Source organism: Muntiacus reevesi, chromosome 15, assembly GCF_963930625.1.
Source record: "Muntiacus reevesi chromosome 15, mMunRee1.1, whole genome shotgun sequence".
NCBI lineage: Eukaryota > Metazoa > Chordata > Mammalia > Artiodactyla > Cervidae > Muntiacus > Muntiacus reevesi.
In genome coordinates, this window is record NC_089263.1 from 52076314 (window position 1) to 52097568 (window position 21255).

Here is a 21255-nt window from a genome sequence, read left to right on the forward strand (position 1 = left end):
AATTACTACGCAAGGGGGCTACTCCTCACACACACAGGTGTATGCACACAGAGAGAGGGAGAAAGGGACACTGCTCTTAGATCAGAGAGATCCATCTCTCTGATCTGGTCAGGGTGAAAAGGCTTGTCTGCCCGCCGTTTATATATCCCCAAGGCCTTCACTTGACACCAGCTCTAAAGAGTAATTCAACACCAAGGCTTCACTCAAACCATATTCTCTTCTTCTTTCCTTAGAACTCTTCTTTATTCTATCGCCCAAACCCTTATGTTCAAATCCATTATTACTGCACCTCTGTCCTAGAAGTTTCACTTAAGATCATAGACTTTTTTTTTTTATTTATTTTTATTAGTTGGAGGCTAATTACTTTACAATATTGTAGTGGTTTTTGTCATACATTGACATGAATCAGCCATGGATTTACATGTATTCCCCATCCCGATCCCCCCTCCCACCTCCCTCTCCACCCGATTCCTCTGCGTCTTCCCAGTGCACCAGGCCCGAGCACTTGTCTCATGCATCCAGCCTGGGCTGGTGATCTGTTTCACCCTAGATAATATACATGTTTCGATGCTGTTCTCTCTAAACTTCCCACCCTCGCCTTCTCCCATAGAGTCCAAAATTCTGTTCTAAGACTTGAGAAATCCTCTGGTAAAAACTTCTCATTTTATGGATGAGGACATGGAAGCCCAAAGAAATGGAATAACTTGGCCCACGGCAATCAAAGGAGGTGAGGGCGGTGCTGGGATTTTCCAAAGTGAGTCAAAAAGTTAGACCAGTGAAACGATCTATTGCGTCACTTTGCCAGTATTTTCTCTTTGCTCATCAAAGTTACCACATCTAGTCTGAAAAACAGAGAGGAGAATCAGAGGAAGAATATGCCTGGGTTCCCAACAGTTTTCTATTCCTGGTTCCAACCCATCCTGCAATCCACTTAAATTTCTGCCCTTCATTCTGTAACAACCCTCTTAAAATAAATTCTCCCTTTTGCTGATAAGGTAGCAAAATATGACTTGACTGGATTCACATCTTGGCTCCCACATATACTGGCATTGTGTCCTGGGCAGTTTCTAAACTTCTCAGTGTCACAGTGTTCTTTTCTGCCAAAATGAGAAATACTAGTATAGAGTTGTCATGAGTATTAAATTTGGTAAGGCATTTAAAGTATTCAGCACAGTGCCTGGAATTCATTAAAAAAATAATAATAACTACCTATCATGTGCTAGGCACTGTACAGAATAAACATTCACTAAATGTGACTATTATTATTAGTCTAGCTCAATATGATTCTTTTATTTGAAGCTAAAGAGTTGTAATTAATACAGAAGTTGTTACCAAGAGGTAGTGTCTTGGAGTGAAAGACCTTTAGAATAAGTGTGGAACTAGCTGAGTCAAGCAGAGAAGGGAACAATGAGGACTTCCTCAAACCAGAATGGGAAATGCTTGGCAGTCCACCAGATGGTGGAGCAGATTAATCAGTCCTGTTGCTGCCAAGGATTCAGACTATGTGCCAACTGAGGGTGAAGTGCTTAGGGTTTATAGCAAATATATCAGCCTTATTCAATATAAGCAAGTTACTGCTTATAGTCTGGGAAAAGTTCAACAAAAGCAAGACAAGTTCCAATCCATGGATAAGCAAATGGTAAGAGCAATCCGGAACCAACAAACTGAAGGGACAGGGGTTCGGAGCAGGAAATTAATCATGTGCTTTGCTTAAGTGAAGTGGGTTAGATTAGTGGGGTGATTACTATGCTCTGTGATCTGGCAACTGGAATGGAGATACTTGGGAGAAGCCAAGGGAGTTGAGAGATCTGAAACATCCCCAATTCCCCAAACCAACCAAGGGCGCTTTCTGATTAGAACACAGGCTTCTCTTTGTAAAGCATTTGGGATCTTAGTTCCCCGACCGATCCAGGACTGAGCCTGTGCCCGCTCCAGTGGAAGCTCGGCGTCTTAGCCACTGGACTGCAGGGAAGTCCCATTTTCCTCCCTTTCCAGTTTGCCTTTTATAACTGAGATATAGATATATACGGCTCACTAAGGACCCAAGCAACCCCCAGATCTCTTGCAGTTAGGTGGAGTCAGGTGATTAGTCTTGGCTAATGGATAGTAAATGACCAAAGAGCTTAAGAGTGAGTGAGTGAGGCTGTTGAGGTAACCTGGAAACCACACGTTGAGACAGCAGTATCATAAGGCCAATTAGCCCCGATTTATCACGCAGCATTTAGTCAATTCTTATTTGCGAACGCTGTCTTTGCGGATTCCTCTGCTTACTAAAATTTATTTGTGACCCCAGAATCAGTATCCATGGCAATCTCACAATCATTCACAGACATGAGCAGAGTGGTGAAAAATCTGAGTCGCTTGATGTGCACATCCCTAGCTGAGGTCAAACAAGGCAGTACTCCTCCGTGCCCATACTAACCTGAACGTGCTTCGTCTCTTCTGATCTCGGGAGCTAGGCAGGGCCGCTGGTTGGCACTTGGAGGGGAAACAAGGCAATACTTTACCTTCTTCTCACACTGTAAATACGTGTCCTTGTCACCATCTATCTAGTGCCACAATTTTAGTATTTTTTGTGCTTTTTGTTAGTAATTTCACTGTTTAAAATGGTCTCCCAGCTTCATGCTCCTAATGCACAGAAGTCTGCAATGCACCTTACGAGAAAATGTGTGTATGATAAACATTATTCAAGTATGAGTTATAGTACTGTTGAAAGAGGCCAATGCTACTGAACCAACAACATATTATAATTAAGTAAGGTGTCTTTAAACAGAAACACCTTACAGAAAAACATCATACAGGAGGGAAGGGGAGTTTGGGGGAGAATGGATACATGTATATGTATGGCTGAGCCCCTATGCTGTCCACCCGAAAGTGTAACAACATTACTCATCAGCTATAACTCCAATACAAAATAAAGTTTAAGATAAAAACACCATAGGTAAAATAAAAACACATAACCAAAGTTATGTATCCATCCACTGATATTTGAAGATGTTTGGAGATCAAATGGGGAAACTACGGTCCAAAATTAAAGCTTATTACAAACCATATGCAAAAAAATTTTAATTACATCACAACAGTATCTAAATCCTAACGTCTCTTCCAAAATGCTCTTGAGGAACCATCATAGTTACCTGGCATAGAGTTTGAATCTCTTCCTTGACTCAAGGATAGTTATAGATGGGCTATAGACGGGCTTCCCTGATAGCTCAGCTGGTAAAGAATCCACCTGCAATGTGGGAGACCTGAGTTTGATCCCTGGGTTAGGAAGATCCCCTGGAGAAGGGAAAGGCTACCCACTCCAGTATTCTGGCCTGGAGAATTTCATGGACTATATTGTCCATGGGGTCGCAAAGAGTCCAACACAACTGAGAGATCTTTACTCACTCTTAGCAGGGATACTAGGTCAGAGAAAGGATAAAAAAGGAAGCTGGAGGAGTAATGGACTCATTGCCAGTGGGGCTTGATCCTTAGGCCCTGAAATATTTTTATTTCGTCAGAAAAAAAATGTTTTGGTCGTGCCTGTGGTGCTTGTGGAATGTAGGATCTTAGTTCCCCACCCGGGGATTGAACCTGGGCCCTCGGCAGTGAGCGTGCGGAGTCCTGACCACTGAACTGCCAGGGAACTCCGTGAGGAGCGTCTTTGAGTAGTTTTTCTGAGTAGGGTCTGAGAACCAGCAGAATTGGCTTCCCTTGTTGACATGTTAGAAAGTACAGAATCTCAGGTCCCATCCTCGGGGCCTATTGAATCAAGTGTTACATACACACATTAAAATTTCAAAAGCACATTATGGCTATATGATGACTGATTCCCCTTCCCCTTTTTATATCTAACCTTCTTAAATGAATGGCCTGTGCTTGCTGCCTCATTCTTTTAACCCCTTGTATATATAAGTGTGTATGTATATATATTTATTTATTTGGCTGAACCAGGCCTTAGCTGCAGCATGTGGAATCTCTTAGTTGTGGCATGTGGGATCTAGTTCCCTGACCAGAGCCCAAACCCGGGCTCCCTGCATTGGGAGTGCAGAGTCTTAGCCACTGGACCACCAGAGAAGTCTCCCTCTCAAACTTTTTTTTTTTCCTCTCAGACTTCTTTCTGGCTCCTCTTTCTCCTCCTATCCTTCAAACGTTCCTGTTTCCCAGGCTTCTGACTCCAGTCCACTTTTCTTCTATTTGCGCTAATTAAATGGAAATCTTTTGTTATCTCTAATTCTGGTTGATTCCTTTGAGGTTGCTAGGTCTACAAGGGCATCTAAAATTGTATCTGTAGTTCTTCGCTCCAAATATTGATGCCATATTTCTTATACGAGTTTATAATTTTATTGATTTATTTTCGGTTGTGCTGGCTGTTCATTGCTGCTTGGGCTTTTCTCTAGTTGTGGTGAGTGGGGGCCACTCTCTAGTTGAGGTGCACAGGCTTCTCATTGTGGTGACTTCTCTTGTAGCAGAACACAGGGTCAATGGTTGTGGTTCATGGGCTTAGCTGCTCTGTGGCAAGTGGGATCATCCCACTTCAAGGACTGAACCCGTGCGTTCTGCATTGGCAGGTGGATTCTTTACCACTGAGCCACCAGGGAAGTCCATTAGTACAAGATTTTAAATATAATACTGACGTTCATTTTTCAAACATTTGCGTTTTGTTCCATGCTTTATGGGAAATTTCTAAAGTGCTTTTCCTTGAAACATAATGTTAGTTCTTAGTTTTAGATCATCTTTCCTTACTTTATTTTAAAAATTGAGATTTAATTCATATAAAATTTACCATTTTAGAGTATACAATTTAGTGTTTCAAATATTCCTCATACATATATATGTCCATACATGTTAACACTCAACAAGTAATAGAATTTTTAATAACAAAAATTTCTAAAGATTTGAGTCATTCAACAGGATCCTGTCTAGATAATGTTACCAGTAACTAGAAACATCAAACATTGGATAACCCCCTTTCAGTGATGTTCTGTAAAGTCTTGCTACTTTGATGGGAGACAGATTAACTCTGAGGTCCGTTCTAACACTAAAAATCTGTGGGACATACTGATTTGCCCTGCCCCCTACAGAGTGGACTCAATGCCCTCAGAAATAGCAATGGAAAAAAGGGACTCAGTTTTGGCCCAGAAACAGGTGAAAACACTTTGATTAAAACTTTGAGTAAAGTTGACGGTGCACAGGAGAAGCAATGTTCTTAGAGTAGCAATGGGAACGACTGTTGTTGCTGTTGAGTCGCTATGTCACGTCCAACTCTTTTTGACCCCATGGACTGCAGCACCGGGCTTCCCTGCCCACTATCTCCCAGTTTGCTCAAATTCATGTCCCTTGAGTCAGTGATGCTATCTAACCATTTCATCCTCTGTCACCCCCTTCTTTTGCCTTCAGTCTTTCCCAGCATCAGAGTCTTTTTCCAGTGAGTTGGCTCTTTGAATCAGGTGGCCAAAGCAACGGCAACAAGAGTTTTCGATTAGTTACACTCACAGCTTCTGGGGTATCCTCACCCCCAACCCCCAGGGACCTGTACCCACTAGTGAGGTAAATTAGGATTCTAGCAGGAAGTAGATGCATCAGAAATGATGGGGGCTATAGTGACAATGCCAAGGGAAGAGTGAGACTCAGGAGCTGTGGAAAGGGTAGAAAGCCAATGACTGGGGCCCCCAGCGGCATCTGAACCAACTTTCACCTGATCTTATTATCGTTTTAGCATCCCCTCTGTCTCCGAGACAGATCACTGCACAGTTATCAACAGGATTTATTAGACTTTGAATTCTACATTTCCAGCTATTTCCTTCATTTATGTTGGCCAAAAATAGTGAAGCCATCCACTGTCAGCTTTACTTGTCTTCAAAGTTCATCAGTGCCTGCACTGTAAAGAAACAAATAGACGGTGAGGCTGGACACCTGAGAATATTCAGAACATACAAATGTTTGGTGAAGATCCTGCTTCTCTGGGTTTTAGGTTCCTACTCATCTTTACTAATCTTTACTCTAAATTAAGCTGTATGAGTCTGTCCTCTTGGCCACAGATGAATTAACCAGTATTTAAAGAAACCACCTTGCTACCTTTACCTCTCTTTTACCCTGTTCTCCGCAGAACACATGGGGAGGCAAGGCCAGGACAACTGGAAAAATGCACCATTCTGAAGTAGGCAAACCTGTCTGACATCCTGCTCTCAATTCCATGTTTCAATGTTACAAACTCCTCTTATTGCTCTCCTGTGCCCACCTCTGGGGGACACATTCCTCTTCCCCCATTGATATTTTCACTTTGCGTTGATTTTAGCCAGGTATTAGGAGGGTAACACTAATCCATATTAAACTGTAAAAGTATAAAAATGTCCCTAACTCATCTAGTTTTTGTATTTTTAGAGGAAAAATTCATTGATCCAAATTCCTCTCCAGGTAGTGAAATCTCAAGTGAGAAATAAGGAAAGATAATTTTGAGCAGGTAGTTCTCAGCTTAAATCAAACTCTGCTATCTCAATCACATATTGTCTCTGTATCGGCCGACTCTAGAAAGGACAGAAAGGGAGAGAATTCATAAATCTCTTGAGGACAGTGGGCTCTTGAGAGCTTTCTGCCAACTATCCAGTCCTCACAGCTATCAAACTTGAGCCTGAGGCCCTTACTGCCTGGGTCTGAAAGGCGACCTTCAAAGAGAGGAAACACGCATTACAAAAGGAGGTGGGCTGCCCAAACACAGCAAAAGCCCACCTTACTATCCTAATTCCCAATAGCTGGAACTGGATACTTTTCTCTTGGGAAATCAGCTCTCAGACATCACAAGATTTGTGTCCCCTACCAGGGAGACTCCCACGTGGCACAGTGGTAAAGAACCTGCCTGCCAATGCAGGAGGCACAAGAGACGCGGGTTTGACCCTTGGGTGGGGAAGATCCCCTGGAGAAGGGAATGGCAATCCACTCCGGTATTCTTGCCTGGGGAATCCCATGGACAGAGGAGGCTGGCGGGCTATGGTCCATGGGGTCGCAAAGAGTCAGATACGACTTAGTGACTAAACAATAACAACAGAGAAGCAGAGTTGCCAGGGCTTCACTAGGTTAGAAGAAATCAGGACATATGCCCAGAAAGTGATATGCCAAATGCTGAATTTGCCTTTTTTAGGTGTGAGGTAGAAATTCAGAGGCCGAGATGCCACAAGAGTGAACATGCTCTATCTTCCCAGTTATATATGCTGTTCTGATGAACTTAACTCCTAGCATCCATGGCATACCTGCAAACTCTTGTAACCGCTTACGCTCCTCCAGGTTATACTGAAGCTCTTCTAGCAACTCAAAATACCGGAAGAGTGAATCTCTAGGCCAGACAACACGTTCATCCTGATCCATGTCCATTAGCCCAGGCAGATTCTGATGCACGTGAGTCTCCCAGTCCAGCTGACCTGGAGGGAGGAATGCTTCTTAAAAATATATTGAGATTCATGGAAGTTGGATAAAAGCTGATAAATTCTATGGGGGTAGAGGTGGAGAAAGCAGGGATGAAAGAGGATGTGGGAAGGAGAGAAGGAAAAAAATGTGTAGCACCAAGAAACCACTTTTACAGTAAACAAAGAAAGCCACACCATATTTTTAAAAACTGCAGCAGAATCACAGAGGAAATGAAGAGGTGTGAAGAAAGTAATCAAGGCCAGAACATCGGACTGGTGGAGAAAATGGGGAAATAACACACAGTGGGAGGACTCTTATTAAGATTTTGGGATGTCTCATGGAAAAGAGGGGTCTGAATTCAACTGGAAGAAACCTTCTGCTTACCGATAGGGTCATAATATCTGGAGCTAGAAATAGACGAGCAGGAGTAAGATGAAGAGGAGGAAGAGAAGGAAGATGCAGACTTTCCCCTTTTGGACAAGGACTTTGTTATTGACTTAGATGCTTCTGAACCCTTTCTAGTGCCACTCTGTTTAGACTCTTGTTTAGAAGCTTCTGTTAAGTCTGAAGCTCTCCCTCGTTGACTGGCATCTCTGTAAGTGAAAAGGGAAATTTCATTGCTTCAAATACATCTACACAATATAACTAGTTCTATCACTATTCTAGTCCTGGCCCTGGCCTAAAAGTAGAACTTAAAAGCAATGAGGCATCTCTGTTGTGGCATCTCAGCCTCTGAATTTCTACCTCACTCCTAAAAAACTGCCAAGATCTAAGCTTAAGCATATCTGACCTAAATTAACCAATGGGATACACTTCTATTAGTGCCCTTCATTGCATAATTTCTGTGCTCAATCTTACCCAGGCTTTCACATTCCACACTCCACCTTATTTTTCAGAGTTTTAGCCCCACCCACAGCCCTTGGCCCTAGGTCTATTACACCACAACTATGGCCCCTGCCCCCTCGATGCCATCTCATTATCAGAGGGACCGTGGGCTCAGGTCTTTATGTCTTCTCCATTTACAGTTGCTCCTTTGGGGATCTCATCTCCTGAATTTAAATGACTCCTAGATCCCTGGTGGCTCAGATGGTAAAGAATCGACATGCAATGCAGGAGACCTGTGTTTGATCCCTGGATCTGAAAGATCCCCTGGAGAAGAGAATGGCTACCCACTCCAGTATCCTCACCTGGAGAATTCCATGGACAGAGGAGCCTGGCAGGCTACAGTCCATGGGGTCACATCAGACACGACTGAGTGACTAACACTTTCACTTCAGATGCAAATTTAAGCCCCTTGTCCAGATCTCACTCCTTAAACCAGACTTGAATATATAACTTTTACTTATGTAGAAAGCTTGAATGTCTAATGGACATCTTAAATCCAATAAAAACTAAACTCTTTTCCCACCAATCTTCCATTCACAGTCTTCCCCATCTCAGCTAACTGACCCTTCCTGCTCAGGTCAGAACTCTCATCCTTAATTCTTCTCTCATAACCTACATCCAACCCACCAAGAAATCCTGTTGATTCTACCTTCAAAATATATCTTTAAAAAAAAACAAATATATATATATATCTATATATATATATATATCTATATCTTTTCTCATTAGTATTGGTGCCACTCTGGCCTGAACCATCATCTCTTGCTTGGATAGCAGCATAGCCTAACTCATCTCTACACTTCTCTTCTTGTTCTTCTTACAGTCTATCCTCAACAGAGCAACCAGACTAATCCTTCTCTCTTTTGAAAATATTTATTTGGCTGCACTGGGTCTGAGTTGCAGTGTGTGAACTTAGTTGCCCCAACACATGTGGGATCTTACTTCCCAGAGCAGGTATCAAACCTGCATCCTCTGCACTGCAAGGTATATTCCTAACCACTGGACCACCAGGGAAGTCACCAGACTAATCCTTCTTAAACATAAGTCATTACATGTCGTTACTCTGCTATGTTCCCCTTTTCACCCCAAATCAAAGCCTAAGTCCTTACAGTGGTCCCCCCAACCCTACAGGATCAGGTCCCCATTGTCTTTCTGACCTCATCTCCTATCACTCTCCCCCCTGCTCACTCTGCTTCAGTCACAATAGTGTCCTTGCCATTTCTCAACCACCACCAGGCATGCTTCTTGTTTAGGACCTTTGTACTAGCTGTTCCCTCTGCCAATAACACTCCTCCCATAGATATCCACGTAGTAATGCCCTCACGTCCTCCAAGTCTTTGCTCAAATGTTACCTTCTCAATAAGGTCACTCTATCTGTTTAAAATTAAAACCCACAATAAATCCCCACCCTATACTCCAATCCCCCTTAACCTGTTCTACATTTTACTTTTTCATAATGCTTATCATATTTTTTAATTTTTTTAACTGAAGTATAGTTGATTTGCAATGTTGGGTTAATTTCTGCTCAACAGCAGTGACTCAGTTATACACGTATATACTTTTTATATTAAATGTTTATCATATTTTAACATATTAACTTTCTTTTTAATATGTTCATTGTTTATTGTCTCTTTCCTCCTACTATTTTATATAAGTTCCATGAGAACAGGCATTATTGTCTATTTTGTTCACTGATATGTTCCAAGCAACTAATAAGTATTCAATAATTATTAGTTGATGCATTTCTTCTTTTTCTTTCTGCTCTCTTGTCTACTGCTGAATATTCAAGGCTTTGAATAGCAAGTGTTTCATGGAAGGTACTTTTACTAGTTTCCTATGGTTGTGATAACAAATTACCACAAACTTGGTAATCTAAAACAACAGAAATTTATTTTCTCACAATTCTGGAAGCTGGAAATCTGAAATCAACATGTCAACAGGGCCATCCTCCCTTTGGAAGCTCAAGGACAGAAGTTTCCTTGCTTCTTCTAGCTTCTGGTAGTTGCCTGGCATCCACTGACTTCCTTTGGCTTATGGTTGCATCACTCCAATCTCTGTCTCTGTCTTGACAACTTCTCCTATTCTGTGTCTATGTCTTCTCTCCCATATCTTATGAGGCTCCTTGTCACTGGACTTATGGCCCACCTGGATAATCCAGGATGATCACATCTCAAGATCCTTAATTTATTTGCATCTGCAAAGACCCTTTTTCCAAATAAGGTCATGTTCACAGGTTCCGGGGGTTAAGACATGGACATATCTTCTTGGAGGCCACCGTTCAACCTGATACAATAAGTAGTTATTGAAGGAACAGAACCCTCTCTCAAAGCCAATCTTCACCTTTGGTTTTCTACCTCTTTCACAGGTGTGCATCCCACTTCACTCCTAACCTGGCATCCAGTTTGCTAATGCTTGACCTCTGTGCCTCAGGGATTAGGTTTTGTCTCCTGAAAAGAAAAAAAAAAAAAAAGCAAAACAGTGAAGAGAGTTACACTGAAGCAGGAGGGTAGTAAGGAAAAAGAAAAATTCTGATCATTAAGTGAAGAAAACTGAGTGAGGAGAACAAGTTGTAGTATAGGAGTGAAAAAGAGTGGGAAAGCCCTGAAAGTGGATAAAGAATCAGGCAGTATTTTAGAGCTGGGGAATTCTAACTCAGGCAAATCTGTCACACAGCGGGAAATGGGATGAAGGCCAAGGAGTAGAAATAGGGGGTGAGATCAGGAAACCCTCGAGAACTGAAGGTGTGTATGAAAACAGGGCAGCAGACCTCTGGATGATCTGCCGCTTGAATATGTCGGCTTTGTACTGGACCTCCAGGTGTGTCATCTCCTCGTTCAGCTCATTCCTGATGTTCTGGAAGTTAGTAACTGCCCCAAAGGGCCATTAGGAGTCGGAAGGCGGCGGTGACTAGACGGGGGGAGACCGCTTGGGTGGGGAGAAACCAAGTGAAATATCCATTCCAGGGCCCACACGTTCCTGTTACATCAGATTCTCCTCCCTCTGTAATCCAGCAAGCCTAGCTTTCACTCTAACTTCTTCCCAACCACCCCCTCCCACCAAGTTTCACCTCCTCTATGCTTACCCATCATGGCTACTATGATATTTCGAAAGATAATGGAACCAAGTAACAACCAGAGGATGACGTAGATGCTGCTGAAGGCACGACTGACCTCAGGCACCTTCCAGGTGTCCTGAAGCAGTGCATACCAGTGATCCAGGGTGAAGAGAATGAACACGGTTACTACAGAATTCAGTAGGTCCCTAAAGGAAAAGGAGATGTGAGTACAGAGGGAGCTAATTCTCCACGAAACACTATCATTCATACTCCCACAGCAACATAAGAGCACTTCTTTGCAGTTTTGCTCTGACTTTGGCTCCTTTTCTTCCATACTCGTTTTTTTTTTTTTTTTTACCTAATCTTCAGTTTGAGATTGTTTTACTTGCTTTTCCCTTGTTATGAATAATCTATGAATATTTCTCAGTATTCCATCAGTGCCTGGAGCACAGTAGGTACTCAATACATAGGTATTAACTGAATGTTTAAAAACTGAATCACCAGGGAGTGGGGTTCAGGATGGGGAACACATGTACACCCATGGCTGATTCGTGTGAATGTATGGCAAAAATCACCACGATATTGTAAAGTAATTAGCCTCCAATTAAAATAAATAAATTTTTAAAAATTGAATCACCAGCTACATATTATTTTTGCACATTCATTCTACACTGTCCTTCAGTGTAGTATGGACTTCACCTAGTAGAGTCACAAATTTAGCAAACATCATGCCTACTTGGTTTGCTGCATGAATTGATAGCCGAGTAAGTGGATGGATACGTGGCATAAACATGTGATTCCAGATAATGAATGATGATGAATATAGCACAAAAGATCTCAGAAGATATCTAAATTTTCCCTGCTATCCCTCCATATACAAATTATTGAAAACATCAGAGCCTGAATAGAATGAATTCTATGACTTCCCTAAATCAATACTCTTACAAAACCACCTGTTAGTCTAAGATAGAGAAGTGCTGACAAGATTGGATTCCAATTCATAAATAACTTTTGTCTCCTCTAAATCCAAATAGACTTTCTACTAGTAATCAGAGTTCTCTAGACAGAGATTACTAGGATTTTACTTTTGAAAGAGTGTAAGTATGTTCATGTGTAATTTCTACACTGAGAGATTGCAGTAAAACCAGTGACCAAGCTTGAGACTCATGGTAACATTTATTGATCACTAACAATGTGTGAAATGCTGTGTAAGTGCTTAAATAAAGTACATCATTTATCCCTATACTCATGAAGTTATGCTACTTTTAATCCCATTTTTCAAAAGAGGTAACTGAAGCATAGACAGCAGGGCTTAACCACTGGAGTATACTGCTTTTTAAAGATAGTTGATGAGGGTAAGTCTGAATTTGCAAAACCCAGAGCAAACCAGGAATTAGCTGCCCTATTCTCAAAATTGGAGCTAATACCACTCACTATTCTTTGCTTTCTCTTTCCCTCTCCCTCCAGTGTTCTATTCCCATTTCTTACAACAGACTATACTTGTATTACTGCACTTTGGGTTCGCTTCCCAGTCTCATGTCCAGATTCTCTCCCCCACCCTCCAGGCTTCCCCCACCACCCGGTCCTGCCTACGAGAAGCACTCATGATACTCCAGGTCCTGGCGAGGTGAACGGGTGTAATTCTCGAAGAAGTAGACACCAGCCACGGCAAAAATGTAGAAGAAGATGAGCAGCAACATCAGGAGGAAGGTCATGCTCTGAGGGCCATGACCTTGAGTCAGAGCTGGGCCAGACTAGGCTGATTGCCACCTGCAGCCCAGTCTGGCCCACCCTGCAAATCCCCCACCAGACCCTCGCTTCTAGCCTCGGCCCAGTCATCTCTTGAACAGTGGCTTGTCCCCAGCCCCTTCTCGTGGACAACATTTCACAGGGTCTCTTATTGCCTTCTTTCACCCACCCAGACTGTTTCATGTTATACCCCCATGTTTTTCCACTTTGCCCACTTGATAGAGCTGCAATAGTCAAATTACCTTGAGGGCCCTGACCAGGGCCAAAATGATGACTTGAACTTGATGGAATCGTGCAAAGAGTTTAAGAGACCTTAGCACCCGGCAGATCCTCAGCAACTGGAGCCATACAGGTTGGCTTGTTACCCCTGCCAGCACCACAATCTCAGGTATCAGGGACTGTAGGAAACACAGGTTGTGAGTAAAGTATACCCCTCAAAGCACCCAGTACAGCTGCCCCTTTTTTATCTCTTCTTTTTCATAGTTCTTGGGTCATCATCCTTTGAACAGCATTTTCTGGGGACTGTTTCCTATTCAGTTTCCCTATAAAAAATTACTTAAACTCTGCATTTCAACTTGCTCAGATGTAAAAAGGGGATAAATGCAGTGCTTATCTCATTGGATTACTGTGGAGCTCAAATGAAAAAAAAAAAAGCAAGTAAAACAGGATAGTTCCTGACATTTAATAAGTGCCTGATAGAAGTTACTGCCGAGGTTAATGTGATTAGATTCTTCCTTGCTTCTAAAAACAATTCCTGCAATGCCTGACTTTTAGTTTTAGAGAAAAAACAACCAAAATAAGGAGGTTAGTTACATTTCTATTAGTTTCTTCCTTTCTGTAATTATCTTTTCTTGTCTTTCTCAGTCCAGTAAATTAATCTTCAGGATATCTATCTGTCCTTACCAATACTGTGACCACAAAGTCAAAGACGTTCCAGGCATTCTTCCAGAAGAGGGAAAAGCTGGATAGCCACATAAGAAGGATCTCCAAGATGAAAACAAGCAAGATGAACCAAGCTGCCACCTCCAGAGTCAGCTTCAGTGTCGCCAATCGGGTATTTGCAGATTCGAGCAATTCTGTGAGAACAGAGCAAAGGATGAGTAAAGCTTAAAGAAGGGGGAAGTTGAATGATAGAGAATGATTAGCAACTGCTAAAAAGCCACAGTTTTGCCCACTGCTATGCCATTTTTCTTTTGGAAAATGAAGGAGTTTCTCTCCTTAATACTGTTGTTGCTTCAACCTAGGAAACAGAGTTAATTGAACATGAAAAATAGCTTCAAGTCATCTCCTGTTGGTACTAGTATGTGTTGACAGCTACAAGTTACTGCCTTCTCACTCTGGGGTCAGAAAATCACCAAGGAATTGCTTAACTACCGCCAACGCTGCCTGCTGTTCATTGTTTGGTGTTACCAGAACACCAAACTTCACAAAGCAGCAATGGGCCGTCAAAAAAGAATGAAAATGTAGGGTCATGGCAAGGAAAGTGTTTTATAACATATCTAGGCACGAGAAACCAAGTTCATGGGATGTATTAGGCTATAATAAGAAATTACCTGGTTATTTTTATTTATTTGGCTGTGCTGAGTCTTCATTGGGGCACGTGGGCAGCACACAGGCTTCCCAGCACAGGTGTTTCTCTCTAGGTGTGGTTCGTGGGTGGGTTTAGTCATGCAGGTGAGTTTACCTGCCTCTCAGCATGTGAGATCTTAGTTTCCCGACCAGGGACTGAACCTATGTCCCCTGTACTGGAAGGCAGAGCCTTAACCACTGGACCACCAGGAAAGTCCTTTTGTTAGTTTTAAAACTTTCCCTTTCTAGTTTGCCTAAAATTGATTTTATTCTGCAAACTGAATCCAAACTGAACCCTCTGTAGAACCTATCTATTTGCTAACTTTGATTCCTCAACTCATCTTTCAACCCTCTTCACCTCTTCTATACACTTAATAGATGTATATCATCCTGTAGGAAAAAAACATTAAGATCACATCACTCTTCTCTTTCACCCTTATCAAGAAGCTCTAGTTCTTGTTCACTATCTGCCACTAGAGTGGCAGCATCATTTACAAATCTGAGGTTGTTGATATTTCTCCCAGAAGTCTTGATTCCAGTTTGTGATTCATCCAGGTCAGCATTTTGCATGATGTACTCTGCATATAGATTTATAATCAGAGTGATAATATACAGCCTTGTATTCCTTTACCAATTTGGAACCAGTCACTTGTTGGGTTCTAACTGTTGCTTCTTGGCTGGCACACAGATTTCTACGGAGAGAGGTAAGGAAGGCACCTGTTTGTTGTGATCCACACAGTCAAAGATTTTAGCGTAGTCAATGAAGCAGATGTTTTTCTGTAATTCCTTTGCTTTCTCTATGATCCAACAAATGTTGGCAATTTGATCTCTGATTCCTCTGCCTTTTCTAAACCCAGCTTGTAGATCTGGAAGTTCTTGGTTCATGTACTACTGAAACCTAGCTTGAAGGATTTTGAGTATCACTTTCCTAGCGTATGAAATGAGTGCAAATCTACTGTAGTTTAACATTCTTTGGCATTGCCCTTCTTTGGGATTTGAATAAAAATTGACCTTTTCCAGCTCTGAGGCCACTGCTGAGTTTTCCAAACTTGCGGACATATTGAGTGCATCACTTTAACAGTATCATCTTTTAGGATCTTAAATAGCTCAATTGGAATTCCATCACCTCCACTAGCTTTGTTGACTCAATATATAATGCCACATAAAAATTCATTTCTAGACAAATCATATACTTTCTTTTAAAAAAAGCATGATCACTTATAAAATGGAAAAAGTATAAATTTACTCACATTTTATTATTAAAATTATATAACACTAAAATAAAATAGTAACGTTACTCTAAAATATTATTTTTACTTCAGTTTACTTCTCCATATCACAGAAAAAAAACATGGTAAAATAAAATGATTATAATTACTAAGGAGGTTTTCAAAGTTATATATGTTTTCCTGGGAAACAAAGTCATAGGACAACAAAGATTGGGGAGCTTTGATTCAGAGAACGGTTACTTACATTACTATTTTTCTCCCTATCTCTAGCAGTAATATTTATGATCTGGAAAACTGCTTTTAAAAATCTAAACAAAGTTTTCATGTTTATCACACAAATTAGTCTAATTAAAAAAACTCTGTTGTCACAAATTATTTCCCTCTGCCAAATCCCTCCTGCCTTTCTATCATGTGTGCATGCTAAGTTGCTTCAGTCCTATCCAACTCTTTGCAACCCTATGGAATATAGCCCGCCAGGCTCCTCTGTCTGTCCATGAGATTCTCCAGGCAAGAATATTGGAGTGGGTTGCCATGCCCTCCTCCAGGGGATCTTCCCAACCCAGGGACTAAACCCTCATCTCTTATGTCTCCTGCATTGGCAGGCGGGTTCTTTCCATGAGAAGGTACCTAATGATCTTGCCAGGTGGCTGCCACAAAGGTAGTCCACCCATCCTCTGGCACAATAATCATATTTCATATTCAGCTGTTTTATCAAAAAGAATGGTTAGTGTTGTTCTATTTTGGTTTGCCCATGAGATCCAAGGAGTTCCATATATTTACTGCCCATTAGATCCAGGCAATCTCATATATTTACTTTATTCTAAGGCTTAAGTCTATACCCCTAATCCTACAAGGTAAACACTTGCCAATTATCATGATTAACAAGAAACAGGAAATGTGGGTAAAATCCTCACCACAGTGGGGAGGAAATAAAAGAGTTTAAAGCATATAGTATACTGGAGTTGGCCAATGATATCAATTACTGTTGTTTTTTAAAATACTTTTGACCTGACTGCATTAAAAGACTACTGTTAAGGTGGGAAACTTCCCCCAAATAGTGATGAAACAAGGAAGTGAGTACTTCTACTATCCTTTCTGAGTGGTTTGAGATGATAATCAAATGAGTTCATTGATTTTCCAAATATTCTTTTGCTTTTTATACATTTCATAAAATTTATGACAGGTTTTAGAGTCATTTACTCTTTAAGTCATTCTTCTGGCTCATCTAACATCTTAGTTGTACCTTTACATACATTGTGAACTTTCTTATTTGTACTTAAATAATCTTTCTAAATCTATTTCTAAAAGTGTAAATGTTGGATCACCCGCTGATAGGCACTCAGTATCTCTATTAGGAGATTATTTAAAAAAAAAAATACAGTATGTCCCCTACACACGAACCTTCAAGTTGCAAACTTTCAAAGATGTCAATGTGTGTTCACACATCCAATCACGTAAGTTAGCTCATGTGTCTGGTGTACACGGTCATGTGTGTGCATCCTCTACAAGCGGTTGTGCTTTTGTGTACTTTACTGTACAGTACCACATAGAGTACAGTATCTTTATTTCAACACCAGGATGTCCAGAAGCAAGTGTAAAACAGCGGTGATGTAGCTGGTACTGCTAAGAGGCACCAGAAATTGGAGGTTCAGAGGAAGGAACAAAGAGAGACAAGAGAAAGAAGCAACTGGAGAACCAGAGAGAGTCACAACGCAGGAAATGGCGAGGGGATTTTCTTTGAGATACTATTAGCTTTTGAGGCACAGAACCCGAACATAGAACAGTACACAAAAGGTTGCAGCAGCCGTTCAGAACACAATCCAGTGCCCCCGTGTCATCTGGGACAAGATAAAAAAAAAAAGAGCTATGACCCAGACATCACTGGATCGTTTCTTTCATGAGCCTAGATAGAAGTGAATTCAGCAAGGAACCAGAACCTTTCAACATCTGCCATCAACATCAGGCGTGAATGAAACTGCACCTTGCCCTCCATCTCCTACTGTCGATGATGCTTCAGCTCTACCATTTCCCACCTCCTCTCCCTCCTCGTCAGTACCTCGTCTTGCTTGTTCACTTGATGCCAACTCCTGTGTGCCAAATCTTGTAGTGTACCTTTCAAGGTACTGTACTGTGAGGTTTAAAATATTTTATTTTTTTCAGTTTTCAAATTTTTTTAAATTTATTTTTGGCTGTGCTGGGTCTTTGTTGCTGCATGGTCTTTCTCCAATTGTGATGAACAGGGACGCTTTCTAGTTGAGGTGTACAGCTTCTTGCTGCGGCGGCTTCTCTTGTTGCAAAGCACAGGCTCTAGGGTACACAGGCTCCAGAGCACAGGCTCAATAGCTGTGGCACCCAGGATTGTTGCTCCATGGCATGTGGGAGCCTCCTGGATCAGGGATCGAACCTGTGTCTCACGCTTTGGCAGATGGATTCTTTACCATGAGCCATCAGGGAAGACCTTATTTGTTTTTTCTTTACATATTATTTGTGTGAAAAGTATTATAAACCTATTACAGTGTGGTAGCACTATATAGCAGATGGTATAAGTTGGGTACCTTGACTAACTTTGTTGGACTTATGAATACTCTTGGAATGACTCGTTCATATGTAGGGGAATTCCTGTATTAGACTAAACTAACACAAGAACTACAGCTGGTTTTCCCATCTCCAAATCCTTAGGAGTCTACTACCCCTACCTCCAAGTGTCTGGACTAACTTAGACTACTTATGAGAGGCCTCCCAATGTTTCTAGGCCTTAGCAGTTGCACAAATCCAGGAGACTTAATATAATTGTCACTATCACAATTCAAATAACATTCAAAAGTGTAAAATGATCAACTTGAAGGAAAATGACTCCCATCCTTTCATTCAATGTGAGTTCTCACCTATTTCAACCATCAGCACAATTGTATTCAAAAAGATGAGGAAGATGATAAAGTTTCTGAAGATAGGACCTGTTTTCTCTTAAGAAAACATGCAGAATGAAGGTCTTTCTAATTTACGCAGGTGATATAATTAGGGCAATAAAACCCTAATGAGAATAAAATGGAGTTTGGGAAGGAAAAAAATAAGTCCTTAGGGAGATGATGAGGCAAGAGAGAGTAAAATGGGATAAAAATGAGTGGAAAGAGGAACCTCCCTGGTGGTCCAGTGGTTAAGATTCTGCCTCCCAATGCAGGGGGTTGGGTTCAATCCCTGGTCCGAGAACTAAGGTCCCACATGCCATGGGGTATAACCAAAAATTAAAAAAAACCACAAAAAACTCTTGTTGAGGGTGGGGAGAATAGGAGGAAGGGGGAGTTTGGGATCGACGTGTACACACTGTTATATTTAAAATGGACACCCAACAGGGACCTACCGCATAGCACAGGGAACTCTGCTCAATGTTTTGTGGCAGCCGGGATGGGGGCGGAGCTTGGGAGAGAATGGATATATGTATATGCATGGCTGAGTCCCATTGCTGTCTGCTATCACAACACTGTCAACTGACCATACTCCAATAACAAATAAAGCTTTTTTAAAAAAAAAAGTGGCATGAAAGGATACGCTCAAGGACCCATCCAGCCCATAAGGAAAGAGGTGGCCTCTTGCTGCATCGCACTCGAAGGGTGCTCATTAGCCTCTGGGCATGTGTAATCCGTTCTACATGACGAGGTTTTATGGAGAAGCGCACAAGCTGGTGTTGATCTCCCAACATAAGATTCTTCAGACGGGAAGAATCTACATCAAAAATAAAAGAGACAGTGGATAAATATAAAAAGAAATCTTTGGGAGTATTAAGAGCAGGTAGCGTTGGGGGGGCAGGAACACTTAAGTAATGGACTCCAACCCAGCCCCCGAGTATAAGGGCTTACCTTGCTGTTCCTTCACACAACAACCTAATACTAGTTTGAAGTAAGAGCTAACCTATTGCTTATGACCAATACTGTTCATTCCCAAGATAAGTTACAGGTTCAACCCTCAAAGTTTTATGTGTCCTTGGTAGAAATATCCAGGCCAGCCAGGACTACTAGCTATCCTAGGCCTGAAAACAAGGGACATAGTTCTATCTCCTGGATTCAGAGTTTTATTTATTAAGTCTTTATCAAGTTTGGTGTAACTTTTTAAAGATGCAACCAAACCAATCTCCCCTGAATTTTCCACCCTTAAAATTTTCTCTGCTTGCTACTCTTTGGAGGGTGTGGTTACATGTGTGTGTGTTCAGTCACTCAGCTGTGTCCCACTCTTTGCGACCCCATGGATTGTAGCCCCCTGGGTTCCTCTGTCCATGGGATTTTCCAAGCAAGAATACTGGAGAGGGTTGCCATTTCCTCCTCCAGGAGATCTTCCCCACCCAGGGATGAAACCCGCATCTCCTGCATTGGCAGACAGAATCCTTTACCACTGTGCCACCTGGGACGGGTGTGGATGGGAGCCTTAAACGCGTCTTAGTGAAGAAACAGGCTGCTGACCAAGTATCTCTCGGATTGTGTGCCGTGGCACAGCTTGGCTCAAGCCTTGCAGATGCTCGATGAGAGAGAAAGTATCAATAAGCCGGGAACGAATGGCATCAGCCCGGGGTAGTTGCATGTGTCCTGATGGGTGATAAGTGGCCATGTCTGTTAAGAAAATAAAAGAGTGTCATTTCATTGTTGGAGTTGCACCAAGACTTGGAGATTCTCTTCCTTTTCTCCCAAGATCTTCGCGCTTAAGAAGACAAATACATTGTACTCAGACTCAAGGCCTTTTGAAACAAAAGGAGCCAGGAGTCATTAAAGAATCTGCGTAGTTGACTAGGCGGCCGGGCGCCTTCACCCGTGTGACAGCGTTTCTAGTTAAATGCAGCAGCCACAAAAGGTAGGAGTCCCGGGGTTGGACAAAGAGGGATTCAAGCACCACCTGGACCTGAAGGAGTCAGGTAATGCAGTGAGGTGGGACAGAGGGAGGGCCCAGGGACTGCCCCCGAAAAGAAAAACCCAGTTCCACGAGGAACTGGGTAAAAGGCAACAGCCTGACATTTTGAAGATGTGTCCGATCCCAAGCGTGACCACTCCAACGCGCTCCCTCGGGCGCCAGCTCCTTCTCTCAATTCCCGCTCCTGGGCCTCATCTCAGCGCAGGCTCTCTTCCGCCCACTCAGCCCTGACTTCAACTCCTCCGCCTCCGGTTCTGGAGCCCCCTGAGGTCGGCTCTCCGCAGGCGGGACGAGCTCAGGGTCGGCTCCCAGCTCCGCAGCGCCACACGCCCGGCTCCCGCGCGGTCCCGCCCGGTCCCGGTTCCGGCTGGCCCCCGGACCCACCGCCAGCAGCAGCCAGCGCTCCGGGCCCCCCTTCGCAGCCCCGGTCGCCCCGACGCTCGCCGCCTCGGCCCCGCCCCGCGCTCCGGCCACTCGGCGGTTACCAGCTGG

At 42.5% G+C, this 21255-nt stretch overlaps 1 protein-coding gene across 2 annotated transcripts; it reads right to left on the reverse strand.

The window, feature by feature from the left end:
- Positions 1-4811: 4811 nt before the first annotated feature.
- On the reverse strand, positions 4812-21166 carry CATSPER2 (cation channel sperm associated 2). 2 transcript variants are annotated; one of them, XM_065906782.1, is made up of 13 exons: positions 21148-21166; positions 20322-20468; positions 19417-19590; positions 18756-18824; positions 13976-14148; positions 13315-13470; positions 12917-13041; positions 11351-11529; positions 11036-11135; positions 10659-10715; positions 7768-7976; positions 7230-7397; positions 4812-5863 (listed from the first exon to the last, which is right to left on the reverse strand). In XM_065906782.1, exons 2-13 carry the CDS (start codon positions 20464-20466, stop codon positions 5832-5834), a joined length of 1587 nt encoding a protein of 528 aa, XP_065762854.1. In that variant the 5' UTR covers positions 20467-20468; positions 21148-21166; the 3' UTR covers positions 4812-5831. The 2 variants fall into 2 exon arrangements, with proteins under 2 accessions (XP_065762854.1, XP_065762855.1); XM_065906783.1 differs by lacking the exon at positions 21148-21166 and having other exon boundaries at positions 20252-20457.
- Positions 21167-21255: the final 89 nt, after the last annotated feature.

Excerpts from the sequence above, each read along its gene's own strand:
- CATSPER2 (XM_065906782.1), bottom strand. The coding sequence starts at position 20,466 with ATGGCCACTTATCACCCATCAGGACACATGCAACTACCCCGGGCTGAT. Across the intron at positions 13,471-13,975 it reads ACTTTGTGGTCACAGTATTG|TCCCTGATACCTGAGATTGT; the intron begins GTAAGGACAGAT and ends TGTTTCCTACAG. Across the intron at positions 5,864-7,229 it reads GCGGTTACAAGAGTTTGCAG|TGCAGGCACTGATGAACTTT; the intron begins GTATGCCATGGA and ends GTTTCTTTACAG.